This window comes from Asparagus officinalis, chromosome 1 (assembly GCF_001876935.1).
Source record: "Asparagus officinalis chromosome 1, Aspof.V1, whole genome shotgun sequence".
Lineage (NCBI taxonomy): Eukaryota > Viridiplantae > Streptophyta > Magnoliopsida > Asparagales > Asparagaceae > Asparagus > Asparagus officinalis.
Genome location: NC_033794.1, coordinates 52283690 through 52298013, shown reverse-complemented (window position 1 = coordinate 52298013; position 14324 = coordinate 52283690). Strand labels below are relative to the sequence as shown.

Here is a 14324-nt window from a genome sequence, read left to right as displayed (position 1 = left end):
CTCGTGTCGAGGAGATTTTATTCAGTCAGGGAGGTGGCCGAGGCTGCCACTTCTCAGGAGACCGAGACCACTATGTTCCAGAAGGACAAGGAAGGGAAGGCCAAGACAGGACAAGGCAGTGACAAGGGCAAGAACAAGAGAGGTTTTTCTGGACAGCAGCAGCAGCATCAGGGCCCTTATAAGAAGGGACCCCAGCAGGATCAGAGAGCGCATCAGCAGCGCAAGTTCCAGGGGTCTTGTTTTAACTGTCACAAGGTCGGGCACAAGGCATCAGAGTGCCGTAGCGCACCAGCAGGAGCCCAGCAGGGCAAGGGTCCGAACCAGCAGTCGCAGCGACAGCAGGGCAGAGGTCAGGCCCAGCAGAACCGACTCGAGGCGCCGCCAGCAGCTCAGAGGACTGAGGGACAGATTCGGGCAGTCCAGGATATTTCTCAGGGACAGATTATCCCCTATTCTCCAGCACCATCAGCAGAGCAGTCCTCAGCCACAGGCAGGGTTTATGCGGTAGTTCCTCGTGATCATGGAGCTAGCGGAGCTGTTGTGGAGGGTACGTTCTTTGTGAACTCTCTTCCCGCCCGTATTCTTTTCGATTCGGGAGCTTCGCATTCATTCATCTCGCATGCATTTATGACTAGACTCCAGCTCGTAGCTCAGCCTCTAGACACCCCTCTATCAGTTTCCACCCCCTTTAGGTGAGGTATCGCTTCTGGAGAGCGTTTGTAGGAGGTGTACCGTCAGTCTAGATGAGTCGGAGTTCATAGTGGATTTGATAGTGTTGCATATGTCCGAGTTCGATGTTATTCTTGGTATGAATTGGTTGTCTTCCTACCATATTAGTATTGACTGCTTTGCGAAGACAGTCAAGTTGCGAGCGTCCGACGGGTCCGAGATGATTGTAGCTACCTCTCAGGGCAACCGATTTGCGGAGTCATTTTTGGCATACATCGAGGAGGTGATGCGACGAGATCAGGGAGCCGAGTTATTGGAGACTAGAGTTGTCTTAGATTACCAGGATGTCTTTCAAGACATACCTAGGTTACCTCCTGTGAGAGAGGTTGAGTTCTGTATTGAGTTGCAGCCAGGCACAGCCCCGATATCCCACGCACCCTATCGCATGCCACCAGCTGAGATGAGAGAGCTGCAGACCCAGTTGGACGAGTTGTTAGCTCAGGGCTTTATTCGTCGGAGTCATTCTCCGTGGGGCGCGCCGGTCCTCTTCGTGAAGAAGAAGGATGGTAGTATGAGATTATGCATAGATTATAGAGAGTTGAACAAGGTCACTATCCGGAATAGGTACCCACTACCTAGGATTGATGACTTGTTTGACCAGTTGCAGGGAGCGCAGTATTTCTTGAAGATTGATCTTCGTTCTGGCTATCATCAGTTGCGGGTTCGGGAGATGGATATTTCCAAGACTGCCTTTCTTACTCGATATGGATCCTTCGTGTTCCTGGTCATGCCATTTGGGTTGACCAATGCACCCGCGGTATTTATGGATTTGATGAACCGGGTTTTCCGTCCATTCTTAGATCAGTTTGTGATCGTGTTCATCGACGATATTCTCATTTACTCGAGATCGGAGGCAGATCATGAGGAGCATCTACGGATAGCGTTGAGGACCCTTCAGGAGCACCAGTTGTATGCCAAGTTCAGCAAGTGTGAGTTTTAGCTTTCAGAAGTTAGATTTCTTGGTCATATTATCAGTCGAAAGGGTATAGCGGTGGATCCGACTAAGGTCACGGCAATTCTTGATTGGGAGCCACCGAAGACGGTGTCAGAGATTCGTAGCTTTTTGGGTTTAGCTGGATATTACAGGAAGTTCATTCAGGACTTCTCGAAGATTGCGACGCCGATTATACGCCTTACGAAGAAGGGTGTACAGTTCATATGGAGCATGGAGTGCCAGGAGGCCTAAGGCTAAGTTGACTACAGCGCCAGTTTTGACTATTTCGAGCAGCGACAGGACATTCGTTGTGTATACAGATGCGTCGTTGGCAGGCTTAGGAGGCGTACTGATGCAGACTCAGAGGGTAGTAGCCTACATCTCACGGCAGTTGAGGGTGCATGAGCAGAACTACCCCACTCATGACTTGGAGTTAGCAGCAGTAGTGTTTGCACTGAAGTCATGGAGGCACTACTTGTATGGAGTGCAGTTTGAGCTATTCACAGACCATCAGAGTCTGAAGTACCTCTTTTGTCAGAAGGAACTCAATCAGAGGTAGAGGAGGTGGATTGAGTTTATCAAGGACTACGAGTTCGCGATTCAGTATCATCCAGGGAAGGCGAACGTCGTAGCAGATGCTTTGAGTAGGATGCGTCGGCATCGGGTTGTGGCTTTGAGGTGTTCTTTTTACAGAGATCTTATCACTCTTAGCCAGTTTGATATTAGACCTGAGATTGGAGGAACCAGTGCATTCTTGGGAGCTATGTCAGTGCAGCCATCTTGGAGTGACAGGGTTGTCAGAGCTCAGTTGGAGGACTCTTGGATTCAAACCCGTAAGGGGGAGATTTCCAAAGAGCCTAAGGCGGACTGGACCATTGGAACAGATGGAGGATTACGGATGAATGGTAGATTGGTTATGCCAGCCAGTGCAGAGTTGAAGAGGGAGTTATTGTATGAGGCGCACCGTACTCGGTACATAGTACATCCAGGGACTACCAAGATGTACAAAGACCTGAAGAGGCATTTCTGATGGAGTGGTATGCGGATAGAGATTGCAGACTATGTAGCTAGATGTTTTACCTGTGCAGCAGGTGAAGGCAAAGCATCAGAGACCAGCAGGGACACTGCAGCCTTTACCCATTCCAGAGTGGAAGTGGGCAGATATTTCCATGGATTTTATTGTGGGGTTGCCGAAGTCGAAGAAGGGCAATGATTCAGTTTGGGTGATAGTGGACCGGTTGACGAATACAGCCGAGACTTATGCGAGAATCTTCATTCGGGAGATAGTTCGACTTCACGGAGTACCGGACACAATCGTGTCAGATCGAGGATCGGTTTTCACTTCACATTTTTGGAGGAGTTTTCAGGACTCATTTGGCAGCACGCTATCTTATAGCAGTGTATTTCACCCCCAGACGGATGGCCAGACGGAGAGGGTGAATCAGGTATTGGAGGACATGTTACGGGCATGTGTCATTGACTTCCAAGGTAGTTGGGAGGATCATATTCCACTAGTAGAGTTCGCTTATAACAATAGTTATCAAGCGACGATCGGTATGGCCCCGTATGAAGCATTGTATGGGAGACCTTGTAGATCACCGATATGTTGGGCCGAGCCGGAGGATAGCTTGATGCTTGGGCCCGAGCTAGTGAGGCAGACCACTGAGAAGGTAGCTTTGATCAGGGAGCGGATTTTAGCCGCTCAGAGTCGTCAGAAGAGCTATGCAGATAAGAGGCGAAGACCCCTAGAGTTTCAGGTTGGAGATTTGGTTATGCTTAAGGTATCACCTATGAAAGGAGTACAGCAATTCGGAAGGCGAGGGAAGCTTGCACCGAGATATATTGGGCCTTTTCAGATCCTAGAGCGCATTGGAGCTGTGTCATACAGACTAGATCTTCCAGCATCAATGTCTAGTATACACAACGTGTTCCATATTTCTATGCTTAAGAAGCACTTGCATGATGAGGAGCAGCAGCAAGTATTGGATGCACCGGAGATCGAGCTTCAGGATGATTTGACTACTATTGAGATTCCGGTTCGTATTCTTGCCAGGGAGGACAAGAGGCTTAGAAACAAGGTAATTCCCTTGGTGAAAGTTCAGTGGAACCGAGGAGGCATTGAGGAGATTTCTTGGGAGCGCGAAGAGGACATGCGTCGTGACTACCCACACTTGGTTGAGCAGGTAAATAAATTCTCATTATGATTACATATCCTAACTTATGTGCATATCTTTGGTTATGTTTCCATTTAACGCTATAATGAGAATACTTTCGCTTAATTTTTAATCTTTTGGAACACATGGTATATGTATGGGGGGTTCCTTGTTTGGATTTTTCGCTCGATGTACTAGTTCCACTAGATTAGGATTTGAGCGAGAATATTATCATTTTAAATCGTTAAGTGTAAATATTTCTATAAGGTTATCTAAGAGTTCATATTTCAAGTTCGCATGATTTCCGAATTTCGAGGACGAAATTCTTTTAAGGGGGGAAGAATGTAAAACCCCGAAAAATTTCTACAATAAATATATGTGAATTATTAATAGTAAATATTTTCCTTGTGATGAATAATCATATATATACACATATATATGTCATATGAATGTAATTATCTGTGTTTGAGAACCCAACAAGTGATTTTAAGTGAGAGAAATCGAGTGTTATGGCCAGCGTATAAAATGTCCAGCAGCAGGCATTTTTGTGCTGCGCGGTCGACCGACGCGGTCGACCGCACAGCGGTCGACCGCACAGCGGTCAGAGAGCTTCCAGGTTTTGTTTTCTTTGCGGTTTTGTTTCGGGTCTTTTGGGTTTCGGGTCAGGTTAGGGAGTTAGTATTTATACTAACTCAACCCAGGAGAGCCTCTCTTCACCTCAGGCTCAAAACCCTAGCCCCCATCCCTCAAATCTCAAACCCTAGCTAGATTTGGTGCTTAGGAGGAGATCTGGAGGATTTTTCAGTAGGATTTTGGATTGGCAGCGTAGAGAATCAACCTCCTGCAGATCTAGGGCTTTCGTCAACACCCAAGGCGAGTATCATCTCGCCTAATCCCTCACCCCTGTTTTATATGGTTTTCTTTTGGATTTTCATGAGTTTTGATGAGCCAAAAACGTACTTTTGTATAAAGATGGATTCTTTATAATATGGTTTCCAAGTCTCAAACGTTTCAGTTTATAAAATCTCACAAATGTTCCGTTTATTTAAGATCTAGATCTGAAAATTTCCTAAACGAGAGTTATATCATTTTTACAGTCATTAAGAACGTTTTGGGTTTGTTCTTATGGATTTAAAACAATGAAAAGGTAGTTTTCAGACTTTGGATTCGTTGTTTATCTTCAGCATTTTTCTTTTGAATCGTTAAAACCCTTGTTAGCATAGAATAACAAATTTTTGTTCCAGGTTTTGAGCTGACAGAAACCCAGATTTGGGTTTCTGTCCGCTTGGCGGTCGACCGGAGCGGTCGACCGCTGAGCTCGTTTTAAGGCTTCGGTCGACCGTGAATTATTTCGGTCGACCGCGATGTTCTTTCGGTCGACCGCAAATTATTTTGATCAACCGCGACGTTCTTCCGGTCGACCGCCAGTCGCATATCAGAGTGCGGTCGACCGCCGCACTGTCTGTTGTGATTTCCTGTTCTGGATATTTTTGGGTGTTTTACTCATGTTCGAGGGTTTGCCTGGACTATCTGACTTTGGTATTTAGTCTCACTATGTATCCACGCAGGATAGATGACCTGAGGGTATAATTTGGGGACTTATACACTGATTTAGTGTGGATTGATATAAGTAGACTTCACTATATATATCATAGCGATATTTTTACTATTTCACAGTCCTCGTGTTGGACTATAATCCATAGAAGTCCTCGTGTTGGACGTCCTCGTGTTGGACATTTGCCACTTTCTCTATGAGTGGGATACTACCATATATATATAGTTCCTGTTTTCGGACATAGTTCTTAACCCTGCATATGACCTTCTCGCAGAAGTTCACGACATGATTTTGACATGACACTTATGCAAATTTTAACATGATATTCATGTAGGCTATGATGTGGCACTGCGCTTGTGTTCTGAGATTAGTGGTATTTCTTTTATTATTGTTACTGCACTAGAACCTTTGGTTTGGTATTTAGGAGTTTACAAATTTGAGATATAAGGTATATACATGAGGGTTTCCTTGTTTGGATTATTTCGCTCGACGTACCTATTCTCGTGATGTAAAATTTCTAAATACTAAAACCCTCTTTTGTAAGACCAATGATTTTAGATCTATTATATATTATCTGTACTTTCATATACAACGAGCCCTTTTCCCTTGGGGTTGGTTGTGATGTTACTCTCTAGCGCTTTGACGCTCGTTATCCCTCCCCCTTTCAGGTCACGAGCTAGGAGCACGGAGAGTCGCAGGTTGATAGCGGACCACTTTAGTGTTCAGCTTTACTTTCTAGCTATGTATTATTTTCTTTAGGCTCCACTGTAGCGTGGTTAGACATTTGAGGGTATTATTCTAGAATTTGTAAAGGCGGAGTGCCTTATTTATTCTTGTCAGATATTTGTATTTGAGACTTGTGACTACTCCAGTTTATTTATTCAGACATTGACTATGTATTTCCATTTGTTGGATGATGAGATATTTATTTGATCACTATCATTTCATCAGCCCTTCGTGTATCATCTTTTACTTGCTTTTGTACCTACACCTGTTATTGATTCTACTAGATAGATGTTAATTGTAATGGTGAAACATGTTATTGCACGGTGTGGTGCATGGCAGGTTTGACATTCTTGGTTTCACCTTGGACTGCAGTCTTGTGTGAACCCAGGGGCGTCACAATCCTATGGCTAGCTGTGCTTGATAGACTGCTCACAAGAGACCGACTGATGAAGAGAGGTATCATTCAAGATGGACATTGCTGTTTATGCAACGAGTCTGTTATTGAATCCAGGAATCATTTGTTTTTTGAATGCAATTATTCAAATACTATCTGGAATAAAATCATGGACTGGTTATGTTTTAAATGGAGGGCTAGTAGCTGGTACTTGGTGATGCACCGGTTCAGCTATAGGTTAAGAGGGAAAGGTTTCAAGCAGAACATGAAGAGATTAGCTTTTTCGGCCACAATATATTGCTTATGGAGGGAGAGAAACAACAGAATTTTCAAGCATGAGATCAGGAGTGCTGATCAGATAGCAAGGGAGATCAAAGTTGATACATTAACAATCGCATTCAATAGCCCCATTTCAGCGGAGCACAAAGCATGGCTTTTAACACTGTAAAAGCTATTATACTTGTAAAATAGCTGAGCATTTTCTCTTTCTTTTGTGAGTAGTTTGTTTACTTGTGTTTTTCTTTTCAGCTTTGTATATGCTGAATGATTGAGGTATACACAAACTTTCAAATTTGGGAAATGAAATAAATTCTTCATTGACCAAAAAAAAGCTGATCATGCTTTACATCACTTGTTCAATAGCATTCAATGGCAGATGTTTACAGCATAGGTTACATAGCACAAGAGAAAATAAGAAAATGAGAATAGGATCATTAAGATCCTTACAGATATATTTACAAGAAAAATATTAAGCTATAAATTCCATCACAAATTTCTCTTAAACACAAAAACCACAAATATGAAACTTGGTTCAATAAAGTTATCCAAGAGGAAAGCAGGTCCTTCAAATACTAGGAAACATGGCCAAGTACTCCATTTTTATCTTCCGTAATTTTGGAACAACTCCTTTCATTGTAGGTCTTTCTTTAGGCGATTCATTTGAACACATTATCCCTGATTCTATTATAGAAGATAGATAAACATGAAGTGGAATGAGATCTTCCCTTGCATTTTCATTCCCATACCAATCTTGTAACAGATTGCAGTCCACAATGTGCATTACGGAAGACGAATGTGCCTCACATACCCATCGCCGTAGGCTTGATTCCTCAAAAAACATAGGATCAGTAGGCTTCTTCCGCGTAAACATTTCTAGCAATAATATTCCAAAGCTATAAACATCCCCTTTTCCAGAGACCCTTCCCGTTGATGCATATTCTAAAAAAAGACCAAGAGAATGTCTTAAGAAATACTAATACTATTGTTTGTTCAAGTTAAGCTTATAAATTTAAAGCATAAATTTCAGAGAACTTGCTGAACTTTCAAAACTATACTAAAACCCTTGAACCAGTGGAAATTATCATTGATGGTGTTGATAGGCAGATCAGCAAAAAGTCTAAACTGATCTTTTTTACTTTTTACCTACCTCTACCAAAAAAGGTAATTAATATAGAGGTATATTTCGCAGACTGAGGTAAAGTTAATTCAAAAAGTTGACACATGATGGTTAAAGTAACTGTCATGAACGCATATTTGAGACAATCAGTTCAGGGGTTTTATATAATTTATAAAGGGAGCCATGTAGCCAATTGTCCCCGGTGTGCTTGTTGAAGTGACCATCCAGCTTTCACCGAACAAAAGTTTTGCAATGCCAAAGTCACTCACAAGTGCAGTCATGTCTTCATTCAGCAACACATTGCTGGGCTTCAGATCACAGTGCACCACAACCTGACCACTATTATGATGAAGATATTCAAGTGCTGATGCCACATCAATCGCTATATTAATCCTTTGCAGTAGGTTCAAATAATAGTCCGATGAGTGCAACCACTTTTCAAGGCTTCCATTAGACATGAAAGGAAGCACGAGTGCCCTAAAGTCCGAATTGGAAATAACGGTGATGATTTTAACTAGATTTCGATGACGAAGGATCCTCAAAGCACTGCATTCTGCATCGAAACTCCTCAAAGCTCCCTCAGCTTCCAAATTAAAAACCTTTATAGCAACAAGCAGTCCGTCATCGAGACATCCTCTATAGACAGACCCAAAGCTTCCCCTTCCCAATAAGTTTGTCTCATTAAAATTTTCCGTAGCGCGAACAAGTTCATGGAATGGAACCAATCTGTAGTTATTACGAGATAGTTTGCTTCCAGTGTCTGGATTCTTGGCTTTCTTTGGATAAAATTTCAAGAAAAGGCAAACGCAAGCAACAAGGATTGCAATGAGAGCAATAGCAGGTAGGAGATACTTGAGCAACTGCACTCCTAAGCTCGAATTAGAAACATGTTCTTTAGGGCAGGGTGGAAAACCTTGCTTGATTGCTCCACATAGTGCTGCATTGCCTACCAAACTTGTAACTGTGTGATTCAAAAACGCACCCCCATTTGGAACTTGTCCTTCCAATTTGTTGAAAGATAGATTCATGCTGCTGACATGCCGGAGATTGGCTAAGGAATCGGGTATAACACCTGAGAGATTATTGCATGAAAGATTCAAAACTGCCACATTAATAAGATCGCCAAATGATTCAGGAATTTGCCCATCAAATGAGTTGTTTGAAAGATCCAAAATACTTAGCATTTGGAGCTCTTTGAAAACACTTGGAATGTTTCCTGATAGTTGATTAATTGATATATTTAGTGAGGCTAGGGCTACCATGTTCCTCACTGCTGAAGACAGGGATCCATTGACAAAGTTTTGTGATAGATCCAATTCAATTAGGCGATTTAAATTCCATATACTTCGAGGAATTTCTGAAGATAGTTCATTGGTATGCAGCGACAAGTGTTCTAGTGCACTTAGATTTCCCAGTGAGTCAGGTATGGATCCAAAGAGAGAATTTCCACCGAGAAACAGTTTAATTAAACTTCTTAATCGGCCAATTTCATGTGGGACGGAGCCGTATAATTTGTTCTCACCCAAGCTTAGCCATTGAAGGCTTTCTAGAATTGTGATCTCTGATGGTATTGTTCCAGTTATCTTGTTATCACCAAAATCAAGAACTGTCAAGCTAGACAAATTACCGATTCCAACTGGAATTTTACCCTTGATATGGTTTGAGCTAGCAGCGAGAGTTTGAAGATTTGTGGAGAGATTACCTATGGAATTTGGGAGAGGACCATCCAGATGATTTTTCCACAATCCAACAAACTCTAAGAACTCACAATTCGAAAGCGATTTGAGGAAATTTAACCCTCCACTTAACTCATTCCATCCTAGATACAACTTCCGAAGTCGAGGCATGTTTCCAAAGTTCACACGTAATGATCCAGTAAGTTTGCACTCGGACAAATTTATAACTTGGAGCGATGACATGTTCGAGAATGAAACCGGTATAGGACCTGTTAGGGTATCGCTAGGACCTAGATATAAAATTTGCAGGTTCACAAGATCACCCAACTCCTCAGGAATTCGCCCGTCGATGTTGTTTGCTCCGATCTCTAACTCAGTCAAACTCGTAAGGTTTCCCAAAGTTCTCGGTATACCACCTGAGATATCATTATCCCAAATGTCCAGAATAGTAAGCTTCTTCAATTTTCCAAGCTCCGCTGGTATGTTTCCACTAAAAGCGCTGTGTGATAAAGAGAGCCTTTGAAGGTGAGAGCAATTAGAAAGTGAAGACGGTATGTTTCCACTGAGCTCGTTAATTTGCAAGCTGAGGTTTTGAATACGAGGAAGCATCTGAAAGAAGCCATTATCCGGAGGGAGGGCCCCTGAAAGGTTGTTTCTCTCGAGGAAAAGTTCAGTCAGCAAAGACATGTTGAAGATAGGAGGCGGTATTGAACCAGAAAGTTGATTCCTATTGAGGGTAAGTGATTTAAGACGAGGCAAATGTGCAACAGTCTCAGGTATTTCGCCAGCGAGGCTGTTGTTGGTAAGGTTAAGATAGGACAGGAAGGAGAGGTTTGCGATGTGAGGGGAGATCGTGCCGTGGAGGGGTAAGTCTGCAAGGTGAAGGGAAACAACTCTTGGCCTTCGACGGCTGCATGAGACGCCCATCCAATTGCAGAAGGGGGTGTTAGTGGTCCAGTTGCCAGAGAGAATGTTGTAAGGATCTCCGACCTGGGACTTAAAGGCCAGCAACGCTGAGAGATCAGTGAGGTTATTATGCTCTAACGATGAGGTTGAGGGAAAGAAGAAGAGGACTAACTGAATGGTTGAGAAGAGGAAGGGAGAAAACTCCATTAAAAGCTGGGGGGGGAGTACCTTCAGAGGAATACAAGTTCTTAGCATATATACATTTTAGAAGAACACTGGATTATATATGGGACTTACCAAAAGAGTTGAGAACTGGTGTGTGGTCCCTAGAAAGCTACTTCTGCGTTTGGCCAGGACGAGGACAGGGCAGAAAAATTATCTAGTTGAAGACCATTCGCTTGGCCTTTTCTCTTCGAGGCATTTTGTTGAAGGTTTCTTCATAATGACTTTTCTTCTCTCTCTCTCTCTCTCTCTCTCTCTCTCTCTCTCTCTCTCTCTCTCTTTTTCCAATCCTCTATGAAAGTGACTGAAATTGGTGTTGTCTTGAATTATCTTCCATAACGATTTCTCAATAAAAGTTTGCCATGTTCTTCCAAGGTTTCTTGATTATGACTTATATTTATTAAGTAAATTAAAGATAAAATACGCTGTCAGTTGTCCATGGTACGTCTCTTGATAATGTTGCATGTTCATTGACCAACCCTTTTTTCATTCTTCTTTCAAATGAGAAAAGATGGAATTTTGTCTTTTAAGTCAAGGTATCTTGATCATCTTGGAATCTAGGAAAAGAAAATATCTTATTTCCATGATAGACCTACCGTCATATATGAGAATACAATAAGTAGTCTATGTATTTAATCAACGTGGTACTTCGTACATCACATAACGTAACACTTCAAACACCACGCATGTCTAGCTTGTCAAAAATAAATTGTATCCAAACTTTATCAACAAGTGTAAAGCATAATTTTACCAACTATATGTGTATCGTTTCTACCTGGGGATCATCATACACTGTACCAGCAACCTTTAGGTTACACATAGTTATTACCTAACTTGTAGATTGCACAGCGTAAGAGAAAGTATACAATTTGATAATTGGGAAAATATTATTTATGTTGTATTGATATTAGAATATAATGCAAATATATAGGCATTGCATGGGCGCCTGAGTGGGCCAATATTGGGCCTGTATACACATATGTATATACACTATCTTAACAACCCTCTCAAACTTAAGGCGTATTAAACACCAAAACTTTGGACAAAAAATTAGAGCTGAGCAGTAGTTTGTGCATTAGTGAACATGTCTCCAACTTGATGTTTTGATGCTATGTAAATAAAAGAGATACTGTAAGCACTATAATCCTATCAGACAATGCGAAAGTCCACCTCAATGTGTTTGGTGTGCCCATGAAATACCAAATTACAAGCAATTTGGATAGTAGTCTTGTTGTCACAATACAAAGGGACAGGAGAAGACATAGAGACAATGAGATCCTGAAGAAGATGGCATAGGTAATGAATCTCAAGAGCAGTGTTAGATATAGCATGATATTCTACCTTAGTACTAGATCATGAAATCGTGTTGTAAAACCCAGAAATTTTTGAAAATACTATGGTAAATAGTAATAAATGAGTTATATTATGATAAATATCATTTATTAATGAATGAGTATGTTAGTAATTGATTTGAGATCAATTATATATATGAGAGTATACAAGTGTTAAACATGCACAAAACAAGTGAAAACATGCATGCAAGCAAAAACTTGTAGGCTGGAAAATGCCTCGGGTCGGTCAACTGATGCTTGCCAATCAGTCGACCGATAGGAGCTTATCAGTCGACTGATTACAAGCCATCAGTCGACCGATGGGAGGTTTTCCCAGTCTGTTTTGATTTCGGGTTTGTTTGTTTTGTTTTGGGTTTGCCTATAAATATATGGATATATTTCACGAAAATCTCTCTTCTACATCATATTTCTGAACCCTAGCAGACACCCTCTCCCCTTAAAAAACCTATATCATATTTTGGTGATTTTGAAGAGCTTTGTGAAGCAAGTACCGAGAAGAGTGTGAGATCGTCGGCGTTTGTCAAAAGAGATCGTGTTTTCTTGCACTTTTGGGGATTCCAGCGAGTTTTGAGGCGAGTTTCATCTCCTCTAATCTCATCCCTTGTGTTTAATTGGTTTTATTTGGTTTCATTAGATTTTAAAAACCTATTTTATGATAAAAGATCAAACCTTTAAAGTGTATGGTTTAAAAATTCGATCTTTGTGATTTAAAAAGTTGTAAATTGGATTCTCTAATGTGGGTTTTAGATCTGAATTTGATTTAACCTGAGTTTTTTTGAAAGATAATTGTTTTCACGATGATTTATACAAATTTGATCACACCAAGATTACTAGATTTCCTTAAAACCTTATAATTGTGTTTCATGGTGTTAAGTGATTACTAGATTTCCTTAAAACCTTGTAATTGCGTTTCATGGTGTTAAGTGAACCCTAATAATATTAAATAACATTTTATATATGTGTTTTATTTGAATAATATAAATTTTTATGAGATAGAAGCAAATCCACATGTCACCCAAAATAATTTATAGGAAAATAGAGGACTTACCTCGGGTCGGTCGACCAAAGCACAAGCATCGGTCGACCGATCAAGGTTGAGTTGCCTTGTACATTATTTGTGTATATCGTCGGTCGACCGATGAAGATACATCAGTCGACCGGTCTGTGTTACCTTGCAAATTAGTGAACTTGATCCTTTTATTATGTGAGATGATGGTGAACACGAAGTTCGGGTCCGCGCATCGAGACACATACTTGAACACTGGAGTACACATTTTGGGGTTGCATTCGTACGAGCTGTTGAGGTGCGTAACATATATTTTTGTGGTCGTTGTCATAATAGATAGTGACACATATATTGCATTTCATAATTGTGGATGCCTGAGTGGGTTAGTTGGCACTCCGCAATGAGATCGCGGGGGATTACACTCAGGGTGGTTAGTTGGTATGCTGCAATGAGACCGTAGCAGACTACACTCCGTTTTGCATCATTGTTTTCTAGAATAGCATGATATGCCTATTTTTGTAGAGCGATTGAGTATGGTGGTGATACCAAAGGATATTGTAAGCATCTTACAAAAGCATCGCATTGTTACAGTTAGAGGATTGCGCAGATTTCATTTATGCTCCCATGTTAGATACCCGAGAGTAGGGTATAATACTGAGGTTATCATACATGACATATTCGATGCGAGTTCCTTTTATCGGATGTTACTTCTGTTAGACCCTAGAGGGGGGTGATTAGGGTCTTATGCTAATCTAATCCGATTTTTTTACCAATTAAAACTTATTGATAAATTATTCTTACAAGATAGATATACAATATGTTATGAGCAAGAATATACAATATGAACAAAGAGATATATCCTAGCAAAGAGGTATATGATGAAATATATGCAAGGATATATAAATTAACATAAGGATAAATAATTTAAACTAAAGATACAATTGTGATAGGGTAATATGAAGTGCAATACACAAAGGCAATATAAGATATGAATATAAGAATAAGAACGCCAATGCAATCACAAACAAAACGATATGATTACGGAGTTCGGTATAACCACTTGACCTACGTCTCCGATCCTCACCTCGAGGAGATCTCCACTATCACAACCGTGTTTTCTATGTTTACCCGAACAACGTTTACACAGCACAATACGGTTTTCTAGTTTACCGAAAACTCTACAACTAACACACTCTTGTAATCCCACTCTACATCCTCTCAAGTGTTGAACTAGACGTGTCTCCCTCAAGTGCTCGGATACAACCTCTCCCTAGG

At 41.2% G+C, this 14324-nt stretch overlaps 1 protein-coding gene across 1 annotated transcript; it reads right to left on the bottom strand.

The window, feature by feature from the left end:
- On the bottom strand, positions 8034-10676 carry LOC109834239 (putative receptor-like protein kinase At3g47110). Its single transcript, XM_020402221.1, has one exon. The coding sequence runs from the start codon at positions 10674-10676 to the stop codon at positions 8034-8036; it is 2643 nt and encodes an 880-aa protein (XP_020257810.1).